The 26,999-nt window shown below is 31.8% G+C and overlaps 1 protein-coding gene across 2 annotated transcripts in view; it reads right to left on the minus strand.

Annotated features, from left to right (window-relative positions):
• Positions 1-775: 775 nt before the first annotated feature.
• The window catches only part of LOC129235117 (acyl-CoA desaturase-like), a 36,114-nt gene continuing 9,890 nt past the window's right edge, over positions 776-26,999 (minus strand). Inside the window, exons 1-5 of one of the 2 annotated variants that reach the window (XM_054868805.1) lie at positions 14,033-14,167; positions 8,142-8,487; positions 7,387-7,517; positions 3,792-3,997; positions 776-1,578 (exon numbers count right to left, since the gene is read on the minus strand). In XM_054868805.1, the coding sequence (XP_054724780.1) occupies positions 1,110-1,578; positions 3,792-3,997; positions 7,387-7,517; positions 8,142-8,463 (1,128 nt within the window). In that variant the 5' untranslated portion in view covers positions 8,464-8,487; positions 14,033-14,167 and the 3' untranslated portion in view covers positions 776-1,109. Of the gene's footprint in view, positions 1,579-3,791; positions 3,998-7,386; positions 7,518-8,141; positions 8,488-14,032; positions 14,168-26,999 lie in introns of those variants that run through there. The other variant, XM_054868806.1, reaches the window with a different exon arrangement.

Consider the following 26,999-nt stretch of genomic DNA (forward strand, 5'->3'; position numbering starts at 1 on the left):
CGTTCAATTTATATGCAATATTACTAAATCCTTCAATATTTCTTGCGTTTTTTTGCTATTGTTACTTTCTTTCTGCCCAAGACATTTTTCCATGACTTGTAATGAAAATATTAATTTTCCATGACTTTTCCAGGTCTGAAACTTGTTTATTTTTTTCCCATGACTTTCCAGGATTTCCATGACGCGTACGAACCCTGTAGGAAGTAGTAAGGGATCGGGTTCATCTCTTTGAACTTATAGTTTCGCAGCCTCTCCGCTGAAACGGGGGGGGGGAAACAAGTCTCTGACGTCATCCTGGAAGCAGAAACTCGCACGTGTCCATTCCATGAGGTTTCAATTTACTTTCGTAAAAATAGGAAAATTAGCATGAGCTTATAAATAAATTTATAAGCAACGAGTTCATAGTTAACTTGTCGAGGATTGCACCCATAAAAAACCTAACTTATATAATATTATCCGATATATGTTATGAATTAAACTTACTACAGTGAAACCTGTTTAAGTTGACCACTTGCAGTGCACTATCTTAATGGTCAACTTAAACAGGTGGTCAACTTACAAAGGTTCATTTATATGATATAGGGCTAATACCGTGCCTGAAAAAAGCGGTCAACTTAGACAGGTGGTCAACTTCACAGGTTTTACTGGTATCAATTAAAAAACGTTTATCAGTTTTACACGAAAGTTACTTCAGATTTGCTTTTTGTATTTGACTATTTTTATCAGATTTTTTTTCTTTTTTTGGCTCAATGAGAAGTAATAAAGTAGAAACAAATGCAACTTAACAATAAATTTTATTAAACTTTCAAACGTATCTGTTTTCACCTGCATAAACATCATTTGATGAAATTTTCCACAGATAAATACCACCGGACAAAAAAAAAATAATATTTTCGTTCATAAATCAGTTCCTGAACTGAAAATCCAGATAACATCAAATTTAAACATGAAAGATCTCTAAACAGTTTGAGGTCCGATCACAACTACAACCTTGTGCGAAGCAAAAGTAGTCCCTTCGAGCCGAAGTTTCATTGGTTTCTGATTGCAGTATAACAACACATATAAATTCTAACTGGCAAACAAGTTTCCTTTTTTCCTCTTTCGAATTCCTAATTTTCTTTGGAATGATCAACTTCTTGATGACCACTTCCCTCATGAAGACTGTCGGGACCGGTTCTTAGTTTTCGAGCCTTAATGGTAGCTTTGGGCACTGTCTTGCGATCATATGCTAGACCCAACCAGGCCATACAATCGATAAATGCTGTTGTGATATTGTACTTGACACCGTATTCACTCGTGGCATAGTCGTAAGGAAATGTGTGGTGGTAATTGTGGAAACCTTCCCCGACAGCCCCCAAGACCACAAGAGCATTTTCGCGAGGGTTGATGTGGACATCGTAGGGCCTGGATCCCCACATGTGAGCGGCGCTGTTCACAAGCCATGTTTGGTTGAGAGTGAAGCAATAGCGGAATAACGTAGGAATCAAAAAGGCGTTAAGCCAGCTTTCTTTCCAAAAGTAGACAGGAACAAATGTAGGGAATACGAAACAACATAGAAGAACCAATGGAAGATAGAACCTGCAAGGAGAAATAATTTTGGACTTCATTTCACATTTCCACGCAAATGAAACAAACTGAAAGTAAACATTTTGCAGAAAAGTATTTATAACAGATTATAAACTAGGATTGAAACAGTAAATAATATTCAACATTGTGGATGACAGGACAATTTCTGACTGATTTTTAAACTGTTCCGCAAGATGTCTGTTTTTTTCCTGAAAAATATAGGTAATTTTCAAAGCAATTGCGGAATTAAGCCTCTCACGAAAAAAAAAAAGTCATTATAACGACATTACTTCGTTACTTGGCTTTCAATTTGGTTATAGCCTTTGACTCAATTTGTAAAAAAGATGCTTCAAAAGCTGCTACACTATTTTTGTGTACTGCTTATGTGCAAGTACGTCCACATACGCTTTCCTCACGAATATATCGTTCACCAAGAGTCATTAAATGTATTAGAGAACATAAATGCTGATGAATTTAAATAAAAAATATGCGCTGAATAACCCAAATGTAAAAATATTAGATATAAAGGTGTTAGTCAGAAAATTAAGCTCTCGTATTATGTTATTGCCAATAGCAAGCATTAATTCAGGACCCTATAAACTTCTGAAGTTGAGGGAAACTACATCTCATTTCATAACCCTGCAAATTTGTTTTAGAAAACGTTCTCTAAAAATTCAACGCACATTCAAACAAAACTCACTCTACTATAAAGGTTATTTTCAAAAGTGACCCTGCAAAATTCAGAATAATTTCTTTCTCTTCCCCTCCCCCTCCTTCCTACCCCACATAAAGAATTTCCGGACATTACATGTGCTTAAACTGTAATTATTAGCGAAGAGGGGTAGATAGTTGTTGAAATAGATTTATCACGTCAAAAATTCAAACGCTATAAACGTGCATTGTAATATAAATGGGCCAAATTTTATTGAACAAGAAATAATGTTAGCAATCTCTGAAGAACTGCATTTAATAAACTGAAACTGCAATTCTTAAGCACAGATTTTCAGTCATTTTCTGGCCCCCGAAAATTCCGAAGAGAAGCTCAAGCTTCCCGAGCTTTTTGGGCAATCAAGCCCTGCATTTTTAATGTTAAGATTTTGTTCCTTTAATAATTTAGAGGAATCTTAAAATTTGATTACAGATTTTGCTTCATCAATAGTTTGAATACTAAACCATATCCCCGCATTGCTCTGTGGAAAATGCTACTAAATGGACAAGCGATGTTCATCTAACGCCACAGTTGAGTTTCGTGCGACATGCGCAGAAAAAAGATCCCCGTCTGTAATTGTACTTATTGCAATCTGCTTCATAATGCTTGGTGTACAGATCAGCACATATGTAAAAAATTAGTCAACGAGTTAAGTCAACGAGATCAAGAATCCTCTTTAGCAATTGGTAAAATTTCTGCAGTTGTATTCCTTCAGATCAGAGGTTTCCATCCTTTCAGGGTCTGCGTCCCCATTTGAACACCGTTCTGAGATATGTCCCCCCCCCCCCCAGACCACCGTATTAAATGGGTGAAATCAAAATTTGAAACTGAAGATGTTGGGATAGCTCAAAAAATTATCGATAATTTCGTAAACAAAATTTTATATTACTACACATAGTTTAATTTCGAACTTATTCTTATTAGAACAGATGAAAATAACGACAAATAACTTTGAAGTAATCTGGGATTAAGGTAAGGATGTCACGTTATAATAGTAATAGGAGGATTACCACTGTTCGCTATTAACTTTTTGTAGGTGAAATTGTAATTTGTAAAGAAGCGCATCTCAGGTCGCTTTTAATGTTCATCTTTGCTATATATTTTGACTTTATACCTGCTAATGCTACAAATAAAGATTACAGATATATGTAGATAGAAACTGCACTAAAACCTTAAAAAAACGGCGATAATGTTGATAAAAGTAACACTAATTCACGCCTCCCTTGAAATTAGGAGTGCGCGCCACACATTGAGGACCAGTTACAGATAGCCACTCTTGGTGCAACGGCTCACAGGTTTAAGCTGAAGATGAAAATTTAGAAAAAAATCTCTCCCTTAGAATGAAACAAAATTTGATTGTTTTAGTAAATGTAGAATCACAACAAACCACTTTCCTAAACTATGGAAAATTCTAAAGTAATAAATCATTACAAAACGAACAATAATTAACTTCATTAAGTTCTAAACGCGACGCAGTGCGATTTAATGATTAATAATACAGTGCAACGACTTTTACCTTCGGTGAAATCTGACAACTGGGTCCTCCAGCAAGTCCTTCAAATCGATAGCTTTTCCCTTTTTGATAACTTCAGGATGCTTGCGACAAAGAAGCCAGCCAATATGGGCGAAGAAGAAACCTCTCTTGGCATTATGAGGATCGGCGTCAGTTTCGGAATATTTGTGATGCACTCTGTGGTCTCGGGCCCATTCGAAGATGTCATTCTGCAAGAAAAAAAAAAAAAGACTTATTTCCCATGTCCTTCTTGTTACAAGATTTACATTTTTGTAAATGTATGGTTATATTTTGTAAAGTAATCACTCATCTTTGAAAGACATCTGCCTCGGGCTCGGCTATTCACTATGCTAGACTGTAGAGTTTTAATAAGAACGAAACTGCAGTCTCTAACTGTGATAACCGGGCTGTCTGGTATATTGAATGTATATTTAACACGCATTTGTTCAGTTTCTATGAAATCCTCATATATATATAATAACGAATGATTAAGTAACGCTCTTGAAGTCATCAACAATGAAATTCGCACCACAGCATGATATGATGTGCATTGAAATGCTTTATTTTACAAGGCTTAACTGGATCCGATAGCTTAACTGTTTTACTGGTAAGACAGTCATTTCAGGAGAATGAAGAAACGAAAAAGTGATCAAAACAATGAACTTGATCTACTGGAGTTTAGGGTTAATCCACTGGAGTTAGGGTTAAAATTTCAACTATCAAAATATGATCAAACAGGCTATTGCTTCGTTAAAATGTAGAAGCAATTTTCACCCGTCATGTCTTGACGGGCGAATTTCTAGTTTAAATAATAACAAGTCTAGTTAATAATGTTATGTGTAAGTAATGCAGGGAAGGTGGTATGACGAATTAATTTTAACGTTCAAAATTTTAATTACTGTATGCCGTATTAGGGGGGAAAAACAGCAATATCATCTTCTTATAAAAATTGGTTGCATTCATCAAAACGAAGTCGAATAAGTGGCAAAAATGAATATTAAAGCAAAACCAAATACAAACGCGTTTACAACGGATAACGATTTTCAGAATTCCGAACGAGTTTACAACAGATAACAATTTTCAGAACTCCTAGGCTAAGAAAAAAGGGTTGCCCAAATGAAAAGTGAACAAGTTGAATAAAACTAATACTTTTAATGTAAATCAAAAGAAATCGCCATGGGCGTTGAAACAGGTCCCAGCGTTGCGGCATCAGCGATGACTTTGCTGTAGAAAGATCGGGGCTGATTCCTGAGGAAGTCCTGCATGGCTTCCTTCATTAAATCGTCCGAATGGAAAAATTTCCCCAGTAATGCTCTCTTAAGTGGCCCAAAGATGTGGAAGTCACAGGGAGACAAGTCCGGGCTATACGGGGGGGGGGGGGGGGGGGGGCTCCAATACTCCCCAACCGAATTTGTTTTTGTCGTTTGGGTTTCCTGAAAGACATGTGGGTGGGTTGTTTGTGGTTACCGTTCGCTTACTCAGGTTGAGTTCGTCACTGATTTTACGGGTCTTAATCCTTCGATTAGCTGGGATTATTTCGTTATCGAAGGCAATGGAATCACTGGTTATTGCGATGTTTGCTTGGCCTCCGCAGATCCCATGTCGATCTGGACGCATCCATGGATAGCACGACTTTTCTTTAGTACCATTTCCTCTACTGCAAACAGGTTTCACCGCTGAACGGCATCTGAGATGCATACCTCATACCACTCTTTATATATTTGTGCAGTGGTGCTGTAATCGAATCATTCATACTGACGTAATCGCACGCATCCACTTTTCATTTGGGCAACCCTTATATAACGTCTAGACACCGTTTCCGCGATTACAAATATTAGTTTTTCAAAGGGAAGAAATAATATATTACATCGAAAATTCTTATGATTACTTTGGATTTAAGATATAAGTTTTCAAGTAATTGGGGAAACCTTGCAAATACGTATTTTGCTATTTAGATCAAGTCATCGAAAATAGATATAGTACAATATTTTTTTTTATAAGTTCGCTTACTTCATTTCATTTTACATGAGAAACCCCATTCCAATTAACAGTACACGTTTTCGTTGAAAGATGTTTTTAAAGTCAAAAAAGGTTAAAAAGGGAACTTTATTAAGAAAAAGTATTTATGATCAAATATTTACTTCTGAAGCTTAAGTATCTAATCTATAAACATCAATACACAAACCGAACCTTTGACATAAAATAAAGATTTTTAACATAAGAATTTTTTTTGTTTCCACGTTATTTGTTTCCAAAAAAAAAAAAAAAAAAAAAAGCGAGCTGTTCTTGTTTTAGTGAATTTATTATAGATAAAAAAAAAGGATCTAATTCCTCACGTGTGAGGTAAAACTGAAGTTTTTTCAATTGCTCTTTTGAACAATGGGGTCGTTTCCAAAATTTTAAAAGTATTTTTTTTCTGAAAGAGCATGCTTAAAAACATTAGATCTGACCAATTTTTAAATAATTTGTTTAACATTTTTAAAAAATTACTTAACTCGGCGCGTTTTTAATGTTTATGCTTCTGTCCGATGATATCACAAATGATGGAATGCCATACTGTGTTTCCATTTACAGAGCAAAATATTCAATTCGCATCTTGACTCATGTGTATTGGCAACGATTTGGTGGATAGCAAGCGTAGAGCGCAATTTTAGTTCGCTTCTTGATTATCATAGCGTGGAAATGCGGTAGAAAGATCCGCCAAAGAGCATCATTTATGACGTCAACAAGATGACGCGTTGTTTGAAAACTAGGACATTAAAAAGAAATTAATTAAAAAATAACTGTTGGGAAAAGGAAAGTATTTTCTGGGGCCATGTTATTTTGTTGCTTATTCTATCGATTTCAGTGACTAAAAGTGGTACTTATGACTGAAGGAAACGACCCCATTGCCAAAATTCTCAAATCAAAAATTTTAAATAAAAAATAAGTGTTATTGCATTTTCAAAGCTAATGTCATTAGCTATTTCCAATAAAGTTTGTTCGACGCACATACATCATTTTGATTAGGACTCAAATTTTTAACTGTATGGTATTTTTGAGTCGTTCGACATTGATGTTTTTAAATCAAAAACATGTAACATGGGAAAGAGGTGTTTGTTCAGGCCAAGACAATGAAATTCAGCAGTTAAAAGAAAAAAATATATACTGCTAAGAAATTTAGAGCCTTATAACTACGCCATACAATTGAATAAACATAAATATGATGAATAATTATTTGTTTGCATTTAATCAGGGCCGTATCCAGAAAATAATTTCGGGAAGGTTTTAAAAACTTATGCGGAACTTTGCGCTATTTGTGCTAATGTTCAAGTCGTCGGGTTATCTATTAAGAAAGCGTTTTATGCAATTAATATACATATGAAAGACATTTGAGTTTTGGAACAATATTCTTTGCAAATAAAAAAAAAAACGACCATTTAAATGTCAAAAAGAACTTTTCAAGGGGGGAGGTTGATACCTAAGACCCCCCCCCCCCGCCCTGTATACCCGACTCTGCATTTAATGAAACTTCATTGCTAACATATGCCGCAATATTCGTTTCACATCAACCCCCCTACAGTTGTATTTATCATACCAATCAACTAAATTAACTTACCTCAAATGCAACAGTGTATATAAAAGCCAAGAATATCCTAAGCGGCAGTCTGGCTTTGTAGGAACGATGTGCCCATAGTCTGTGTGCGCCGGCAGTGACTCCCATGCCGGAAAATATGTACAAAATAAATGCTGAAAACAAAAACAGAAGACAAATCAACAAAACGTTCGTCGACATTTGCACAATGAACCGCAACAACACTAATTTAAATATTTTAAAAAATGATTTAACTACTGTACGGAAAAGTAGTTTGAGACATCTAAGGGAATAAAAAACGATAACAGGAAAATTAGCTGCAAAATGAATTGAGTACTTTTCCGGATTATTAATGGTTGTCGTTTATTTACAGGAAACTTAAACGTGCAGGTTGAATCCGAGCTAGAAATTGTTAAGTTAAATTATTGCCTAATTTAGGTGTTTTTGAGAGAACCATTCTATATTTTTCGAATTTTACGAACATAATAGAGTCCCGAGTAGTTAAAAGAATAAATTTAAGAACGTCAGGAGCAAGCCTGCCACACAGCCATTTTCTTATACCTTGCATGAGCATCAAGCTAAAATTTTAAGTTTCAAACTATTTACAAATTTATGTAATTGTATCAAAATATTATCTACCTACAGTTATAAATCAAATTTTCTAAGCGTTTAAAAGTGTCTTTAAAATTCATTTTCAACTTATAGGAAGCTTATTTCTGGTTGACATTTCTGGATTAACACACACGCGAACACACAAAATTAAAAAATAAGCTTCTTACCAAATATATTCGTCTGCCATTTTGCTGATGTGAACATTCGGCAGAATCCCCAAAGGGCTAGTAGGTGCAAATAAGCAAACAAGATGACATTGCGCCAGACTATTTTCAGAGGAACTGTCGGCTCCTGATGGGATGAAGCGTTATCTTTGGAAATGATTTGGTCAATGTTCTCGTTTATTGTCTTTTCTGGCATTTGTGCTTCATCTTCAACCTTTCTGTCTTCACCAGCAGACAGTTCTGAAGCAGTCTTAACTTCCTCAGCTATTGCAGACTGGGGGTCCGCCTGCTTGGCAGCAACACTTGTGCAGGAAAGAGGCGGCATTTTCCCTTGTTTTTACAAAAAGTCCTGCGGGAAGAAAAATAAATCAGATATATTTGAGTTTTTGTATGTTACCGAGAAAGACCAAAATCGGAGAATGTCGACTTTCAGATGTGATTCACCAGAAATATTCGGTCTTTCGTTGCTGTCTTTGGAATGTGAATGTTGATATTCTCAGGCTAATGTCGACACGTACCAGAATTCGGACTTTCACAGTAACTTATACACGTTGACATATCAGTGTACCTCAATAAAATTGAAATGCCTAGATGAGTAATGGTTTGTGGTTGCTTGTTGAGGCCCAAGAAACAGATGAGACTGTTCTTTTTCAAAGCAATACACAATGTTGCCCAATCTACGCCCATATGTGGACCACAAGCTGATCCATGCGGCCTACTCGTCGTGTTAAATATTACGAAACGAAAAGTATATTCTAAATCCTTCCTTCACTATTGATCATCTTTTTTCGGAAGGGAACGATTGTTGCAAATTTGAAACTATGTAATCATAAATTAGTTTCTAAAAAGCAGATGCAAATTTAGTATCAGTATAGTAATGATGATTATAATGATCTTTAATTTTCCCTGTTTTCCCATGCTATCTAGAAGAATAAATAAACAATATAATTAACTTATATATTTGTTCTCGCACGCGAGAATCATCTTAACAAGAGGTGTGGCCCGAGGGTAAAAAAAGCTAGTTACTACATTAAAAGAACACAATTTCAAAATGACCATGTATAATAATAATAACAAGCCAATGACAAGTTCTTCTGGGAAACTAAAGCATGGGGATGAGGTTTTAAGCCCCCCCCTCCTCTCTCCCCATCTCCCTACTTTTAAGCTTGTTTTTAAATATTTAATTATATTATCTAACTCATTTTGATTTCTCAGCAACAGTTTCACAATATATTAAGCGTTATCTCTTTCTCTCGTTTTTCCTTCGGGAAAGTCAAGCTAAAAATACCAAGGAAAAGAAATAAACAGCTTGTAAAAAAGCAGTCGAAAACTTTGTACTATGGAATGAGTAAAAACGACAACAACGTGCATAAAGTACAAATAAAGTAACTTTATTTGTACTTTATGTACGTTGTTGTCGTTTTTACTCAAATAAACAGCTCTTCAAACTTTTTTTTACAAATTACCAAATTACATTTTGTAAAATTAATCAAAGGAAACAAAACAACCTTACAATTAAAAAAAAGCGCTGAACCAAATCAGTTAAACAGTCGAAACAAGATCACAAATTATATACGTCTGATCAGAAGCAAAAAACTCACTAGCTCACTTGAACTTATGAATCAAGTGTTCCACTACTTCCTTTAAATCTCAAGAAAGATATGAACTCTTGACTATCAATTTAGCTATTGAATTAACACATTTAAAAAAATTTAAGCTATAACCAGTAGCGGATTTTGGGGGGGCGCTCAGGGGGCACGTGCCCCCCTCTAAAATCCGCTACTGGTTATAGCTTAATTTGTTTTTAAATGTGTTAATTTAATAACTAAATCTTCCCCAAAAGGATAAATTTATTTAACTATTTTATTCATTATTTTTTAATCGACTTCAAAAGCATTTTTTAAAATATAGTTAATTAAAAAGAACACAGAACATATTTTAAATAAAAGCATTTTTATTTGCTAAAGTAGTGATACTTGAGTCAGAGACCCAGAGTGGCAGAATACATTTAACTGGCTGGTTTCGAATTCAAGAGAACGCAATATCGCGATTCGTTCATTAATTATTCTTTGATGGAATCAATAATTAACATTCTTCAAAAAATGTGTTGACGCACCTAAAAGAGTCATTTTGATCCACGAAGTTATCTGCGAAATGATAGATTTGTTTTTCAGCTTATAAAACTGCAAAATAAAAGAAATCATATAGTAGTTTCCTGGGGAAAACCATGATATTAATGGAAACGGCATGTGATGACTATGTTATCTTCACTGTACCATGGCTTCAAGAACAAATCAGCAACTGCTTTGAATTTCACACAGAAATAGTCCTGAATTCTCGAAAGAAAACTTATACGTTTAATAGCTATGATTTTCTTAAATAATATTTTATAATTAAAATATAAAATTTATAAAAACTCAAATGGGATACGGGTATATGGGTTTATTGAATAACCTTGCCTTCGAAATGTAATCATTATGACAATGTTCCGTAATTAAAACCGCTCACTGTATAGCATCTCGGTGACATTATATTGGGTTTAGTATTTAACTGGACGTTGAAGATGGTTTTACGTCAACATTCAAAGTATATTAGCGCATAATATTTATGTTCTTAGAAGTAGATCACTAGCCTGAAGGGATCCTAAAAAAAAAAAAGATTTTAAATAAGATAATAATAAAGATATTTTTAGGGGGTGCTATTTAAATTTCCCGGGCCCCCTCCAAAAGATTTTTATGTATCCACCCCTGGCTATAACAGGCTAAAAATAGCAAAAAGTAAGAACTTACTACACAGAATTCATAACATCAGTAACGGCAACAAAGATCCTGTATATATATATCCTGTATCTGAGGACTGTCAGAAGTGTAATCAAGTTTTTACAGAGAACGAGTTAGCAGTGGCATATGTGAAACACTTGTTAAACTAGATTTAGAAATAAAAGTCAAGCGAGTAACACAATCCGAACGCAAATTCTTATCAGTCTACCAAAGTCTTAATTATTCTTATGTAATGGTAGAATTCAACAATGTCTTCTTGGAAATCAAGGTTGTGTAAATGAAACTGAAGTTTGACAGAATACACACAACTAAACAATCCGACACATCGTTCAATTTAATTGGTTTCCGTGACCTTGCTCAGTTTACAATGGTCTACAATAGTCCGAAATCAGAACTTTCAACTTTGCGGTAGAGCTTAAGTTGTCACGAGTCTAGAGAAGGTCACTAGTCACGAGCAAAGTAAATATGCTATAAAACTTAGTTAAAGAATTCAAAGCGGATGGTACTTCTATCGCAGAAGCTGATGATGTAGCTCAAAATTAAGTAACATATTTCGAATAAAACTCCGTGTGACTAATAGATGTTTGACAATTTCTTTGATACTTGACTCGAAATAGTTCTCTTTCGACTTTATGGAGAGAAGAAAATACTATATCATATGTGCAACCTGCCGCATGAGATATGTTTTCAGTTTCCAGGCCATGTAAAGCATTTGAAAAAGTAAGTTTTAATGGGAATTTATCGCTTTTCTGCATCAGAATCAATATTCGTTGGTTGCCCCCTCGCCCGTCAAAAATTGCTGGTTCCAGGAAAATTCCTTTTCTTATTTCGGACAATATGGATAAAACATTTGGAAAACAATCTAATATTCCCTAACTCAAATTAACAGAAGACTTTTTTTTCGGCTGCTAAAATAATTCGTTAATTCGGGGTTTGTTATTCGGTAAATAGAAGTTTTGCATTCATTTTAGTCTGGGAAAAAAGAAAAATACGTTCAATCGCAAAATTCGCTAAATAGAGGTTCGTTAAATCGGGTTCCGACTGTATTTGCACTTTATTCCCGGAATCTTGGAAGTTTTGCCTTCAGTTCTTATATTATTGGATGTAGGGAACCATTATGTTTCATAATATAAAACGTTTTAACTTTCTAAAACCATTTTTGTACTAAAAAAATATCATTTGTACGTGTCGCGGGTGTGACTGAACCATTGAGAAGAGAAAAAATGGAGAGAGTGAAGACTTTCATTTCGTGAATCAAAGACATGAAGTCACGAGATTTTTTTTCCAATGCTTTGCTTTCAAATCTAAGGTTTTTTCTCTGGTTTCGAGTCAACCATTCTTCGTTGTTGAGTCTCATGCCTTGGGTCTTGCCTCAGAATCGGAAGTTAGTGGTCATAAAACTTAACATAAATGCAAATGTATAGCATACTGAGGGATACTTCATTTGTTACCACGAGGGTTAAACTCAAGAGTAGGAATTCAGAATACTGTAATTTAATTCATTAAATTCGAAACTGCTTGTAATTAATATTTGCAGCATCAGCCAAAAGAAATATGAATGTGCTAATATGCGTGCATTATGTAAGTGCGGAAAATATGTCTTTAGCTTTTATACATCCGTTTCAGTTATTTAATGACTATAAATAGAGACGTACCGAGTACTCGGTAACTACTCGGTACTCGGCCAATTTGCCGAGTACTCGGTACTCGGCCAAATTCTGATCAGATACTCGGCCAATACCGTGTAGTTGCAAAAAATTGAATATTGTCCAAGACAGATACTAAAATTTATAAAAAAAAAAAAAGAGCAAGCATTATATTCTGCAATTATTTACAATTAAAATTTATAAGTCAAATTTAAATTTTGAGAAAAATGAAGTTTGTAATGCTTCAATGGAATAAATTTTTATTTTTATGTCCCCAAAATTAATAAAACTTTTTTATTAAAAATTATGCAAAAAAGGTAAGTATAGAAAATATGGAATTTTTATGTTAAAAATGGATTTTTGCTACAAACAAAAATTAGTTATAAAAAATATAAAAATACCTTTGCTTAAAAAATAAAATTAAATAAAACAATGTTAAAAGCACGATGCAGGAACACTGCAGACACGTGTTTTGGCGTTACAAGGAATTTCTTTTTTAATGCACAAAATGGGAGCTCGTGGATTTAAAGGCATCCGACAAAAGTCGGATTTTTTTGTTGTATGTCTTTACATTCTTTAGCTCACATGTTATGCACTGAAAAAGACGTTCCTTGTAACGGGGGGGGGGGGGGGGCGAAACACGTGTCTGCAGTGTTCCTGTACATTTGTTTTATCTGCTTTTAAAAATTATTTATGTTTGGCGGACTAGAACTATAATTGATTGGTATACAGTAAAACCCCTCCTAACGGACACCCCTCTTATGCGGACAATTTTTAATTCCCCAGTTCCTATGCAAATAACATTATTAAACCCCTCTCTATTGCGGACAAAAAAATTGTCCGCATTAGAGGGATTTCAATGTAATTTGTTTTAGTTCCAACTTGATTAATCATACCTTTTATTTATTTATTTTTAATTTAAAAAATAATTTTTTTGTAAAATTTTTGACACAAACAAAATTGTTTAAATATAATGCGTAATTAAATTTCAGCCGGAATTTAGTTTTAAAAACTATTTTATGGACAAGGAGGTCTATGCTACTATTCCAATAAGTTCAAAATTCATCACATGTGTGTCGGTGGTTCTTCTTAAAACATAATTGGTACTTGGTAACTCGGCCGAGTAGTGAAAGGCCGAGTACTCGGTAACTCGGCCAAAGTGCTACTCGGTACGTCTCTAACTATAAACATGGTGCATATGTGTAACCAATTGACAAAAATCAATTATTCTAATCACATGATTTTTTGAAAAAATAAATAAAAAGATTAGTTAAAATCCAACGCGAAACAGACATTTTCAATTGATTAAAATCTGTTTCAGAATCCATTAGGAAATATTACACATTTAAAAATATTAGAACTAAAACTCAAAAGCAAAATTATAGTCTAAATATTCTTGTACCAGTTACGTATTTACCAACACCAGTATAAGAATTGCAAAAATGTCATGAAAAATGAATTTTCTTACCGAGACTTATCGCACACCAAATTGCCGATATCCGCACAACTGACAACCGCCAAAATTGTATGCTTAATAATATCCTTTAATTTATGCCAAGGAAATCAAATCTGTATAGCTCATCGGTAAATGACGCAAATCGAGAGAGGTAAAACACATTATTTGTTTATGATTCATAAATGCCTTTTAGAAAAAGATTTTTTTAAAAAGCTCAAAAGAATGGCAGAAAAAAACCTTAATGATTTCTTTTCATGTCATGAACAAAACAGTTTCCTGAAAAAGGTGATTACTTTTATAAAGACATTTCGCTGAACTTTCCTTATGTCGTGTAAATGATCTTCCTTGTAATGGGATTCCTGTCTGCTTTTGTGAACATGAATTGAACAGTTATTTACTAATTACTTTGTTTGAAGAAGTTTGGAATCACGTATCTATACTCTCACAAAAACAAAGTAATTAGTTCTTTACGCTTTTCTGCTATCTTGTAAATTAAAACCGAAACGCTCCGAAGTCATTCAGCCATCATGTATGTGTACTACGAAAGCAAGTAATGTAATTGTAGGGGGTTTTTTTTTCAATCATTGAAATGGAATTTTGATATTGGACCGCAAATTAAAAGAATTAAAGCATTGCATGCAAAATGTGAATGATCATATTTAAAATCCTCACCATTGAAGAAAAAACACAAGTTTTGAAAAAAAAAAAAAAAAAAAATATTTTTGTGACACTACTTAGTTTCCAACTAATATTTTAGCCTTTTACCCCTTAAACGAGGCCGCAGATTAAAAAGATTGGATAATTACATGTAAAAAATAAAGTCAAATATCATTTTCCCTAAACTGCCAAGTATTGAAGAAGAATAAAAAGTATTAAAGAAAAAACAAGGAAAGGTTTTTGACAGCACTACTTGATTTTTAATTATTTCAACATTTTCCCCCTTTATAAATTCCTATCACACTTAAAATACAATATTAAGGAAAGATCAAATCACAAAGATAACAAACCATAAATGAACGTTTGTTGCTTATAAAAGAATCATGTTTTTTTAAACGATTGACAGTTTAATATCCAATAACAACCAGATGGACTTCCCGTATGCTCAGAATATTCTCCGGCGGATTAAACGTAATTATTTGCATCCGCCCTGATGACGTCACACTTTATCGATTGAGACCTCTGAATGGCTTCTAGAAATATATAATGGGACAGAATCGAATTTTCCAAGTAAAACAAGATTTTGGTAAAAAGGGAAGTAATGGAAAACGTTTAGACTTCAAAATACATAACATAAAAAATGATAATTAACGTAGAGTCAGCTATTAATGTTCTAAGCTTGTCTAGTCAAAAGATTATAATTTATCTTTGTTATTGCAAACGAGCTTTAAAAATAATATTTCAAATGTCAAAGCTTTTAAACTTTCAAGAATATCTTTTAACGTCGACAAATGTTTTTCAACCTTCAACAATTATATCTTTAAAGAAGTTGACAACGCCTTTAAAGTTCTGATTACATTATTATCAGACGTTATATTATACGTTTAAATCATGTTCTCCCCGAAAATAGGACCGAATTGAAAAACAAACCCTAGCGAAATGTACCGTCATATAATCATAATGACTTAGTTATTATGATTATATGACGGTACATTTCGCAATTTTGTCATTCCATGAGAGAGTTTGTATCGTGAGGTTTATTAAATAACTTTCGGTGGTTTAAACTACTGATAATTAGTCCCTCTAGGGACCTAACTCGGCTTCGTCTTAAAGCTACATGTGCTTGACCTTCGGCAAAATTGCACGAACTTAAGTCAATCACAGCACAGCTATATAAACAGCCTGTATAACTCATGATGACGCGAGCTAGGAAACGTCGTCAGTCATATCTTTCTCGCAAACCTAAAAAAGCCTGCCAAGAAAGTACAAGTCGCGAAACTCAGTTCCCTGAATTACGACAAAAACAACATATTAGAGATGAAAATCGAGTTAGTAGACTTTCTTTCTTTTGGTGCTTATTGCACAGGTTTATTTTGATGAGGACTACAGTAGGGAGGAAAGGAGAGTTCTGCCCCAAGAGGCGGCTCTGCGGCTATGAGCCGCCTCCCAATCCCTCCGCTTCCCTGATGCCGCCTCCACCGCCTCCTCCACTTCCTCCCCACCCCCTCCCGACCTTGGGGTTGACCCTCCCCACGACCGGGGCCGCCGCGAGAACCCGTAGAAGGTGACGAGGGTTTTTCCCGCGTTTTAGATATTTTTCCCGCGTTTTCGGACTTAGAATATTTTGAACTTGTTGTCATGGTATCCACAAAGTTTTTACTTTTTGGATGGCAACACTTGTTTGAGTTTCGGTTTTGGAATGGCAACACTTGTTGTCATGACAACCAGAGTTTTTAGTTTTCGGTTGGCAACACTTGTTGCTATGTTTTAACTTATGCTATGTTTAACGTCGGTGGCGCCATCTATTGAGAGGTTGATTTTTTATTTCTACGAATTTAATTATTTTTATTTTTACAGAGTGTTGAAGTTGGGAATCGAACACCCAAACTTTGAGTTAGCAAAAACGTATGCTAACCACTATGCTATATTTTTCATTACTCTTTCAGTCTTAATGTGAATCTGTACCATGACAACGAATATTACAATTAAATTAATTTTAAAACCATCAGTTAATTCACTCTTTAGTACTAATCATGGCATATCATTAACTGTATTTCAGCTCATAATTGAAACTATCATCATTATTATTATTTTTCATAATAACAAAGTTTTCACTTAAGTAAAGATTTATTTAAATACAACCCATTCGAGATTTTAGATTTGGTTCAATGCTTTGTGGACTTGAAATATATTTTAAACTTTGATTTTCTTTTTCATGCATTTCAAACTTTATCATTTTTATTTTTTTCTAACTTGTTAAATTTTCTTAACTAATTTCATTTTTCTTTGTCAAATTTACAAATATTTTTTCTAACTTGTAAAAATTTCGAAGAAATAATTTTCTTAACTAATTTTTTTTTGACTTTCATACAACAAAATATTTTTTCTTACTTGTTAAATTTTCAAAGAAATAATTAACTTAAATATTCTTTCACACATTTTGAACTTTAACGTTTTTTCCTGTCATTTAGCACTTTGATTTTTTTTTTTTTTTTCACTATTTTAGCGTTTTTCAATTATTTTCAGTCTTTAACTATTTTCTTAACTTTTTAGTCTTTAACTAATTTCAAGCATTTCAGACTTAGATTATTTTTTCGTGATTTCGATTTTTTTTAGTATATTTTAGAGTTTGATCATTTTCTCGCTTGTTTTTACTTTATCGTTTTTTTTTTCCGATATTTTTAAACTTAGAAATTTTTCACAAGTAGTGACAGGAATCGAACCTTCAAATTTTTCAAAACGTTATCATGTCTTCAATTTTTGCAATCATGTCAAACTTGCAATCAATTTACTCTTAGTAGTAATTAACACTTATCATTAACAAATTTTTACGGATTTTAAAAAATCAACTTAATTAATTTTTTCCAGTAAGCAAATTTCGCACTCAAGTTACATTTCATCACTGCATATACGTTTCAAGAGTTTCATTGAATTTATCACATTCCATTTAATTAACTCTAATAATTACTTTTTCATTAATACTTAACTTAATCATTTTATCATACATTTATTCCAGTTACAAAATTATGCTTAAAAGTTATTTATTTTTCTTAGCACAAGAGATTTTAACATGTTCCTACTAAAATGCTTTTCACTCTAGTTTGAGTTTACTAAAATAGCAACTCATTTACGATTTAGATTCATTTAATCGTCTTTGATTCTTTTTTCATTGTTAATATTTTAAATTATCACATACGTTATTATTTTTATACATTTATCCATTTAATTTTCGAAAATCTACAATCAATTTACTTTTCGTATTAATTAACACTTATCACTATCAAATATTTTCATGAATTTTAAAAAATTATCTTCTTAAATAATTTTTTACTGTAACCAAATTTCCCACTCAAGTTATATTTTATCACTACATATGCTTTTCATGAGTTTCACTTAATTTATCGCATTTCATTTAATTAACTCTAATAATTATTTTTTATCATCGATATTTAAGTTAATCATATTTTCCTTTCTTTATTTTTTTTTTTTTTTCATGCAAACACTCTTGATGGAATAAAACAAAATTTTCAACTTTCATGAATTAAATCCCCTCTGAATATTTTATTTTTACTTTACCATACTTTACTATTTTACTTACTGCGTTTTACTATTTATCATTCATTACAGCTTTTCCAAAATATTACTTTACAACCAACCAATTTCATTAACAGAATTTTCATTACAATTTATAAATTTCACTTTTATTTAATTATTTTTACCTACGGTAAAATAAAACACATAACACAAAAATGTTAAACATCAATGAAGTACCCAAGAAATGTTAAAATTATAAGTCGAGTATCAAAACTTCATGTCAGCAAATTTTAAAAATAGACTTACCGAAAAATAACTTTTACTGAAATTCATTTCAAAACTTGGAATCAATTTACTCTTAGCATTAATAAACACTTATCATTAAGAAATTTTCATGGATTTTAAAAATCAACTTATTTAATTTTTTTCCAGTAAGCAAATTTCGCACTCAAGTTACATTTCATCACTTTATATGCTTTTCAAGAGTTTCATTTAATTTATCATTTTATTTAATCAACTCTATTAATTATTTTTTTTGATTAGTATTTAACTTAGTCATTTTATCGCATAGTGTTTTACTTTATTATTTTTTTTTTCATACAAGCACTCTTGTTAGAATAAAACAAAATTTTCAACCTTCATGAATTAGAATCACTTTGGCTATTTCATTTTCCCAATAATATTTTACTTTAACAACTAATTTCTTTAACAAAATCGATATCATTTATTTTAGTCTTTATCCTTTTCGAACGATACATTCAAATGGACAGCTATACGTTAAATTAAGAAACTTAATCTAAATTTTGACAAATTAAGTTATAGCTAAATACTGACTAAAATTAAGTACAAAAGACTAACCTTTTTGGGGTGAAATCCCTCAAGTACCAGCTATCGCGAAGTTATTTAAAAACAGTGAATGAAATTGTAATAAGTGGATTGTTAATTATAACTCAATCTCACAAAATTACAATTACACGCATGTTTTATTTGAAATCGCTGCATACGGCTGGCTGCCCATCGTCGATTTGCAGTATGCATGCCGTGATATCGCAAATCAACTCGGCTGTTGAAAAAAACTACCGTATTCCCACAGCACTTCGGATCGTCCACACACACACATCGAGGCGATTTGAGAAAATGACTTTATCAATATTGCTATCTACCCCTTTACCGATAACAGATAGCAAACCCCACGTGCTAGTATTATTCACCACCTGGCCTACGTCTTTCAAGTGATGTCACTGTTTCTGACCAATAATATTTTTCTACTTAGAAAATGAAATCAAAAATTTTTGTTTTCTTTAATCATATAAAATGTTTTTAAGAAATAATTTCTCAAACTTGTAATATTTTTCCACTAATTAAAAAAAATCAATTTTTTTTTTTTCAATCATATAAAAATAAATTTTTAATCTTACAACAGTAAATTTTTCCGCAAAAATATTTTTTTCAAATCAAAATAATAATAATATTTTTGTAACATATTGTTTTTTTTTTTCCTTTCAATCTTTTTTTTTTCAAAAATTTTCAAACTTACAAAATAAAATTTTTTCAACTGAATCTTCAAACGAAATGCTTTAATTAAATTTAAAACTCAATATCACTTTACTCTTAGTATTAATAACCAATAGCACTTAACCATTTACTCTTTGCACTCTAAGTATTAATTAACACACACGCATTAGAAATAATAATAATAATGTTTAAGATACTTACAAATCATCCACTCAAGCTTTCAAATATCCATCTAGCATGTTATTGTTCATTCGTGTGAGGGAACTTGTAATAAAACTTTACTTATCAACCGAAATTATAAGCGAAAATATCGCATTTTTTAGCACTTAATATAATCCTACAATTAACAAATTGGTTTTAACTTTGAATTTAAGAAAAATAAAAACTATTACACACTTAGTAACATATCTATCGATGTATATTATTTCATGACAAATCACAAATAGGTGAGGATCTTTTATCGATCATGTGACCAACTAAGTTAAGAAAGAGCGTTCTTATCTCATATGAGAATTTATAAGTCTTTAATATTTCTCTTTAATGTAAGTGTATTGATACGTACGAGTTTGTGTATGTGAATATAACTGTGTATTGTTTTCAAACCATTGTCATGTTTAAGCTTTACGGTTCTAATTTTGACTTTCCACTTAGCATTATTTGAAGTCCTTCGCATGCATTAAACTATAGAAATATTACAAAAATTATATTTTCATTCAGTCTTAATTACAAAACCATACAATAAGATGAAGACAACACCGATAGTATAAAGATTACTTACAATAAAGTGCATATAAAAAATATATGTAAGAGTGATTTCAAAGTATAATCCATCAACCATATTCAACAACTCAATCAAAACACAAGTCTCTTTTAAAATGATAAACACAATTTATTCACACACACAGTAAAAGACAATTAAAAAAACTTTCATCTTTAAGTAAAACTCTTCAAAACTTTCAAGCGTATTTTTAACATCGATTGCATCAAATAAATCAGACACATGACATTTTAAACATGGACTATCAACATTCAAAGTAACGAAGTCACGAGTCAAGTTTTCCCAATTAACATTAAAAAGAGCCCGTTCGAAAAAAGTGTCGAACTTTCGACCCCTTGTTAATGATTCACATTCATGCACTCTCATGTAAAAAATGAATCCATTTTTACAATCCACACATTCTTTTTTAGAAAGGTAGTTTATGTTGCATATGAGCTCATCAAATAGTCACTTACGTAGAGAATCAGCCAGTTTACGAACTTCTTGTGATGTATATGTGCTGATTTTATCACATCGACAATCACAGGGATATTTTTTCTCAATTTCCGAAAGGATGTACTCTTTTAGAGTATAAGTCATAAGTTTGTCTTTGACACTACGTGAGATACAAGGGGACGCGTAGCACAATTTGTCAATCTGGCTTTCCAAAAGTAGAACTCTATCAGGCATCAACTGGAACACTTCTCGTTTCAGTTTGAACAATCTTGGCACACTAACACAGATGTTACCATTCGCACTCGACTCTCCTTTTTTATAACAAAAGCGAAATCACGGTCTTCGATTAATTTTTGATTTATATTTTTACGTAGGCTTGAAATAAGTGATCTCCACACATCTGGTTCTAAGGAAATACCATCCATAGTTGGTCGAAAAATACCATCTTTCCCACACGTATATCTTCTAATATGCACGCGTGTACGTTTCCGAAAAGCATTCACATAAAGTGAAAATACAATCACCCAAGTGTATCATATCATCAGGCTGTGGAGAAGCCTCAATGTTCATTTTCATGTTCGTTGCATCCCATCTGTTCATCTTCAGGCTTCAAAGTTTCAGAATGATTTTCACCAGCGTTAGTCATTCTTAACTCTCATAGGATTAGGAGTCACAATACTAAAACAACTTCCTGTGAACTTAAAAAATAAATCAAACTAGGTTTTAACACTAGCTGGTGAAGAAAAATCCTAAGTACATAGAATAAAATTTCACGATCTCTTTCAAAGCTCAGAATCACCCTGAAAATGATTCTCCAAACATCCACTATAAACCAATGAATATTCACTTTAACCAATGAGAAGTGTACATAAATCTCTTGCTACTGACGTCATAGAATATCACATGAACTTTTGAGCAGAATTGTGTTGTTTTACACAGTATTCAGATTTTTAGAAAATGTCAACACTTTGACTTCCAAATTCATCCTGACCTACTACGAGTAATTTTAAGATGGTAGCAGGTTTTCACATCACACCGAATGTCGATGACGGTTTCGCATCTCATGCAAATTGACATGATCAATTACACGTGATTGATCATGTCATGCGTGAGATGCGAAACCGTCATCGGCATTCGATGTGATTTGAAAACCTGCTACCATCTTAAAATTACTCGTAGTAGGTCAGGATGAATTTGGAAGTCAAAGTGTTGACATTTTCTAAAAATCTGAATACTGTGTAAAACAACACAATTCTGCTCAAAAGTTCATGTGATATTCTATGACGTCAGTAGCAAGAGATTTATGTACACTTCTCATTGGTTAAAGTGAATATTCATTGGTTTATAGTGGATGTTTGGAGAATCATTTTCAGGGTGATTCTGAGCTTTGAAAGAGATCGTGAAATTTTATTCTATGTACTTAGGATTTTTCTTCACCAGCTAGTGTTAAAACCTAGTTTGATTTATTTTTTAAGTTCACAGGAAGTTGTTTTAGTATTGTGACTCCTAATCCTATGAGAGTTAAGAATGACTAACGCTGGTGAAAATCATTCTGAAACTTTGAAGCCTGAAGATGAACAGATGGGATGCAACGAACATGAAAATGAACATTGAGGCTTCTCCACAGCCTGATGATATGATACACTTGGGTGATTGTATTTTCACTTTATGTGAATGCTTTTCGGAAACGTACACGCGTGCATATTAGAAGATATACGTGTGGGAAAGATGGTATTTTTCGACCAACTATGGATGGTATTTCCTTAGAACCAGATGTGTGGAGATCACTTATTTCAAGCCTACGTAAAAATATAAATCAAAAATTAATCGAAGACCGTGATTTCGCTTTTGTTATAAAAAAGGAGAGTCGAGTGCGAATGGTAACATCTGTGTTAGTGTGCAAAGATTGTTCAAACTGAAACGAGAAGTGTTCCAGTTGATGCCTGATAGAGTTCTACTTTTGGAAAGCCAGATTGACAAATTGTGCTACGCGTCCCCTTGTATCTCACGTAGTGTCAAAGACAAACTTATGACTTATACTCTAAAAGAGTACATCCTTTCGGAAATTGAGAAAAAATATCCCTGTGATTGTCGATGTGATAAAATCAGCACATATACATCACAAGAAGTTCGTAAACTGGCTGATTCTCTACGTAAGTGACTATTTGATGAGCTCATATGCAACATAAACTACCTTTCTAAAAAAGAATGTGTGGATTGTAAAAATGGATTCATTTTTTACATGAGAGTGCATGAATGTGAATCATTAACAAGGGGTCGAAAGTTCGACACTTTTTTCGAACGGGCTCTTTTTAATGTTAATTGGGAAAACTTGACTCGTGACTTCGTTACTTTGAATGTTGATAGTCCATGTTTAAAATGTCATGTGTCTGATTTATTTGATGCAATCGATGTTAAAAATACGCTTGAAAGTTTTGAAGAGTTTTACTTAAAGATGAAAGTTTTTTTAATTGTCTTTTACTGTGTGTGTGAATAAATTGTGTTTATCATTTTAAAAGAGACTTGTGTTTTGATTGAGTTGTTGAATATGGTTGATGGATTATACTTTGAAATCACTCTTACATATATTTTTTATATGCACTTTATTGTAAGTAATCTTTATACTATCGGTGTTGTCTTCATCTTATTGTATGGTTTTGTAATTAAGACTGAATGAAAATATAATTTTTGTAATATTTCTATAGTTTAATGCATGCGAAGGACTTCAAATAATGCTAAGTGGAAAGTCAAAATTAGAACCGTAAAGCTTAAACATGACAATGGTTTGAAAACAATACACAGTTATATTCACATACACAAACTCGTACGTATCAATACACTTACATTAAAGAGAAATATTAAAGACTTATAAATTCTCATATGAGATAAGAACGCTCTTTCTTAACTTAGTTGGTCACATGATCGATAAAAGATCCTCACCTATTTGTGATTTGTCATGAAATAATATACATCGATAGATATGTTACTAAGTGTGTAATAGTTTTTATTTTTCTTAAATTCAAAGTTAAAACCAATTTGTTAATTGTAGGATTATATTAAGTGCTAAAAAATGCGATATTTTCGCTTATAATTTCGGTTGATAAGTAAAGTTTTATTACAAGTTCCCTCACACGAATGAACAATAACATGCTAGATGGATATTTGAAAGCTTGAGTGGATGATTTGTAAGTATCTTAAACATTATTATTATTATTTCTAATGCGTGTGTGTTAATTAATACTTAGAGTGCAAAGAGTAAATGGTTAAGTGCTATTGGTTATTAATACTAAGAGTAAAGTGATATTGAGTTTTAAATTTAATTAAAGCATTTCGTTTGAAGATTCAGTTGAAAAAATTTTATTTTGTAAGTTTGAAAATTTTTGAAAAAAAAAAGATTGAAAGGAAAAAAAAAAACAATATGTTACAAAAATATTATTATTATTTTGATTTGAAAAAAATATTTTTGCGGAAAAATTTACTGTTGTAAGATTAAAAATTTATTTTTATATGATTGAAAAAAAAAAAATTGATTTTTTTTAATTAGTGGAAAAATATTACAAGTTTGAGAAATTATTTCTTAAAAACATTTTATATGATTAAAGAAAACAAAAATTTTTGATTTCATTTTCTAAGTAGAAAAATATTATTGGTCAGAAACAGTGACATCACTTGAAAGACGTAGGCCAGGTGGTGAATAATACTAGCACGTGGGGTTTGCTATCTGTTATCGGTAAAGGGGTAGATAGCAATATTGATAAAGTCATTTTCTCAAATCGCCTCGATGTGTGTGTGTGGACGATCCGAAGTGCTGTGGGAATACGGTAGTTTTTTTCAACAGCCGAGTTGATTTGCGATATCACGGCATGCATACTGCAAATCGACGATGGGCAGCCAGCCGTATGCAGCGATTTCAAATAAAACATGCGTGTAATTGTAATTTTGTGAGATTGAGTTATAATTAACAATCCACTTATTACAATTTCATTCACTGTTTTTAAATAACTTCGCGATAGCTGGTACTTGAGGGATTTCACCCCAAAAAGGTTAGTCTTTTGTACTTAATTTTAGTCAGTATTTAGCTATAACTTAATTTGTCAAAATTTAGATTAAGTTTCTTAATTTAACGTATAGCTGTCCATTTGAATGTATCGTTCGAAAAGGATAAAGACTAAAATAAATGATATCGATTTTGTTAAAGAAATTAGTTGTTAAAGTAAAATATTATTGGGAAAATGAAATAGCCAAAGTGATTCTAATTCATGAAGGTTGAAAATTTTGTTTTATTCTAACAAGAGTGCTTGTATGAAAAAAAAAATAATAAAGTAAAACACTATGCGATAAAATGACTAAGTTAAATACTAATCAAAAAAAATAATTAATAGAGTTGATTAAATAAAATGATAAATTAAATGAAACTCTTGAAAAGCATATAAAGTGATGAAATGTAACTTGAGTGCGAAATTTGCTTACTGGAAAAAAATTAAATAAGTTGATTTTTAAAATCCATGAAAATTTCTTAATGATAAGTGTTTATTAATGCTAAGAGTAAATTGATTCCAAGTTTTGAAATGAATTTCAGTAAAAGTTATTTTTCGGTAAGTCTATTTTTAAAATTTGCTGACATGAAGTTTTGATACTCGACTTATAATTTTAACATTTCTTGGGTACTTCATTGATGTTTAACATTTTTGTGTTATGTGTTTTATTTTACCGTAGGTAAAAATAATTAAATAAAAGTGAAATTTATAAATTGTAATGAAAATTCTGTTAATGAAATTGGTTGGTTGTAAAGTAATATTTTGGAAAAGCTGTAATGAATGATAAATAGTAAAACGCAGTAAGTAAAATAGTAAAGTATGGTAAAGTAAAAATAAAATATTCAGAGGGGATTTAATTCATGAAAGTTGAAAATTTTGTTTTATTCCATCAAGAGTGTTTGCATGAAAAAAAAAAAAAATAAAGAAAGGAAAATATGATTAACTTAAATATCGATGATAAAAAATAATTATTAGAGTTAATTAAATGAAATGCGATAAATTAAGTGAAACTCATGAAAAGCATATGTAGTGATAAAATATAACTTGAGTGGGAAATTTGGTTACAGTAAAAAATTATTTAAGAAGATAATTTTTTAAAATTCATGAAAATATTTGATAGTGATAAGTGTTAATTAATACGAAAAGTAAATTGATTGTAGATTTTCGAAAATTAAATGGATAAATGTATAAAAATAATAACGTATGTGATAATTTAAAATATTAACAATGAAAAAAGAATCAAAGACGATTAAATGAATCTAAATCGTAAATGAGTTGCTATTTTAGTAAACTCAAACTAGAGTGAAAAGCATTTTAGTAGGAACATGTTAAAATCTCTTGTGCTAAGAAAAATAAATAACTTTTAAGCATAATTTTGTAACTGGAATAAATGTATGATAAAATGATTAAGTTAAGTATTAATGAAAAAGTAATTATTAGAGTTAATTAAATGGAATGTGATAAATTCAATGAAACTCTTGAAACGTATATGCAGTGATGAAATGTAACTTGAGTGCGAAATTTGCTTACTGGAAAAAATTAATTAAGTTGATTTTTTAAAATCCGTAAAAATTTGTTAATGATAAGTGTTAATTACTACTAAGAGTAAATTGATTGCAAGTTTGACATGATTGCAAAAATTGAAGACATGATAACGTTTTGAAAAATTTGAAGGTTCGATTCCTGTCACTACTTGTGAAAAATTTCTAAGTTTAAAAATATCGGAAAAAAAAAACGATAAAGTAAAAACAAGCGAGAAAATGATCAAACTCTAAAATATACTAAAAAAAATCGAAATCACGAAAAAATAATCTAAGTCTGAAATGCTTGAAATTAGTTAAAGACTAAAAAGTTAAGAAAATAGTTAAAGACTGAAAATAATTGAAAAACGCTAAAATAGTGAAAAAAAAAAAAAAAATCAAAGTGCTAAATGACAGGAAAAAACGTTAAAGTTCAAAATGTGTGAAAGAATATTTAAGTTAATTATTTCTTTGAAAATTTAACAAGTAAGAAAAAATATTTT

This window comes from Uloborus diversus, chromosome 2, assembly GCF_026930045.1.
Source record: "Uloborus diversus isolate 005 chromosome 2, Udiv.v.3.1, whole genome shotgun sequence".
NCBI classification, from domain to species: Eukaryota; Metazoa; Arthropoda; class Arachnida; order Araneae; family Uloboridae; genus Uloborus; species Uloborus diversus.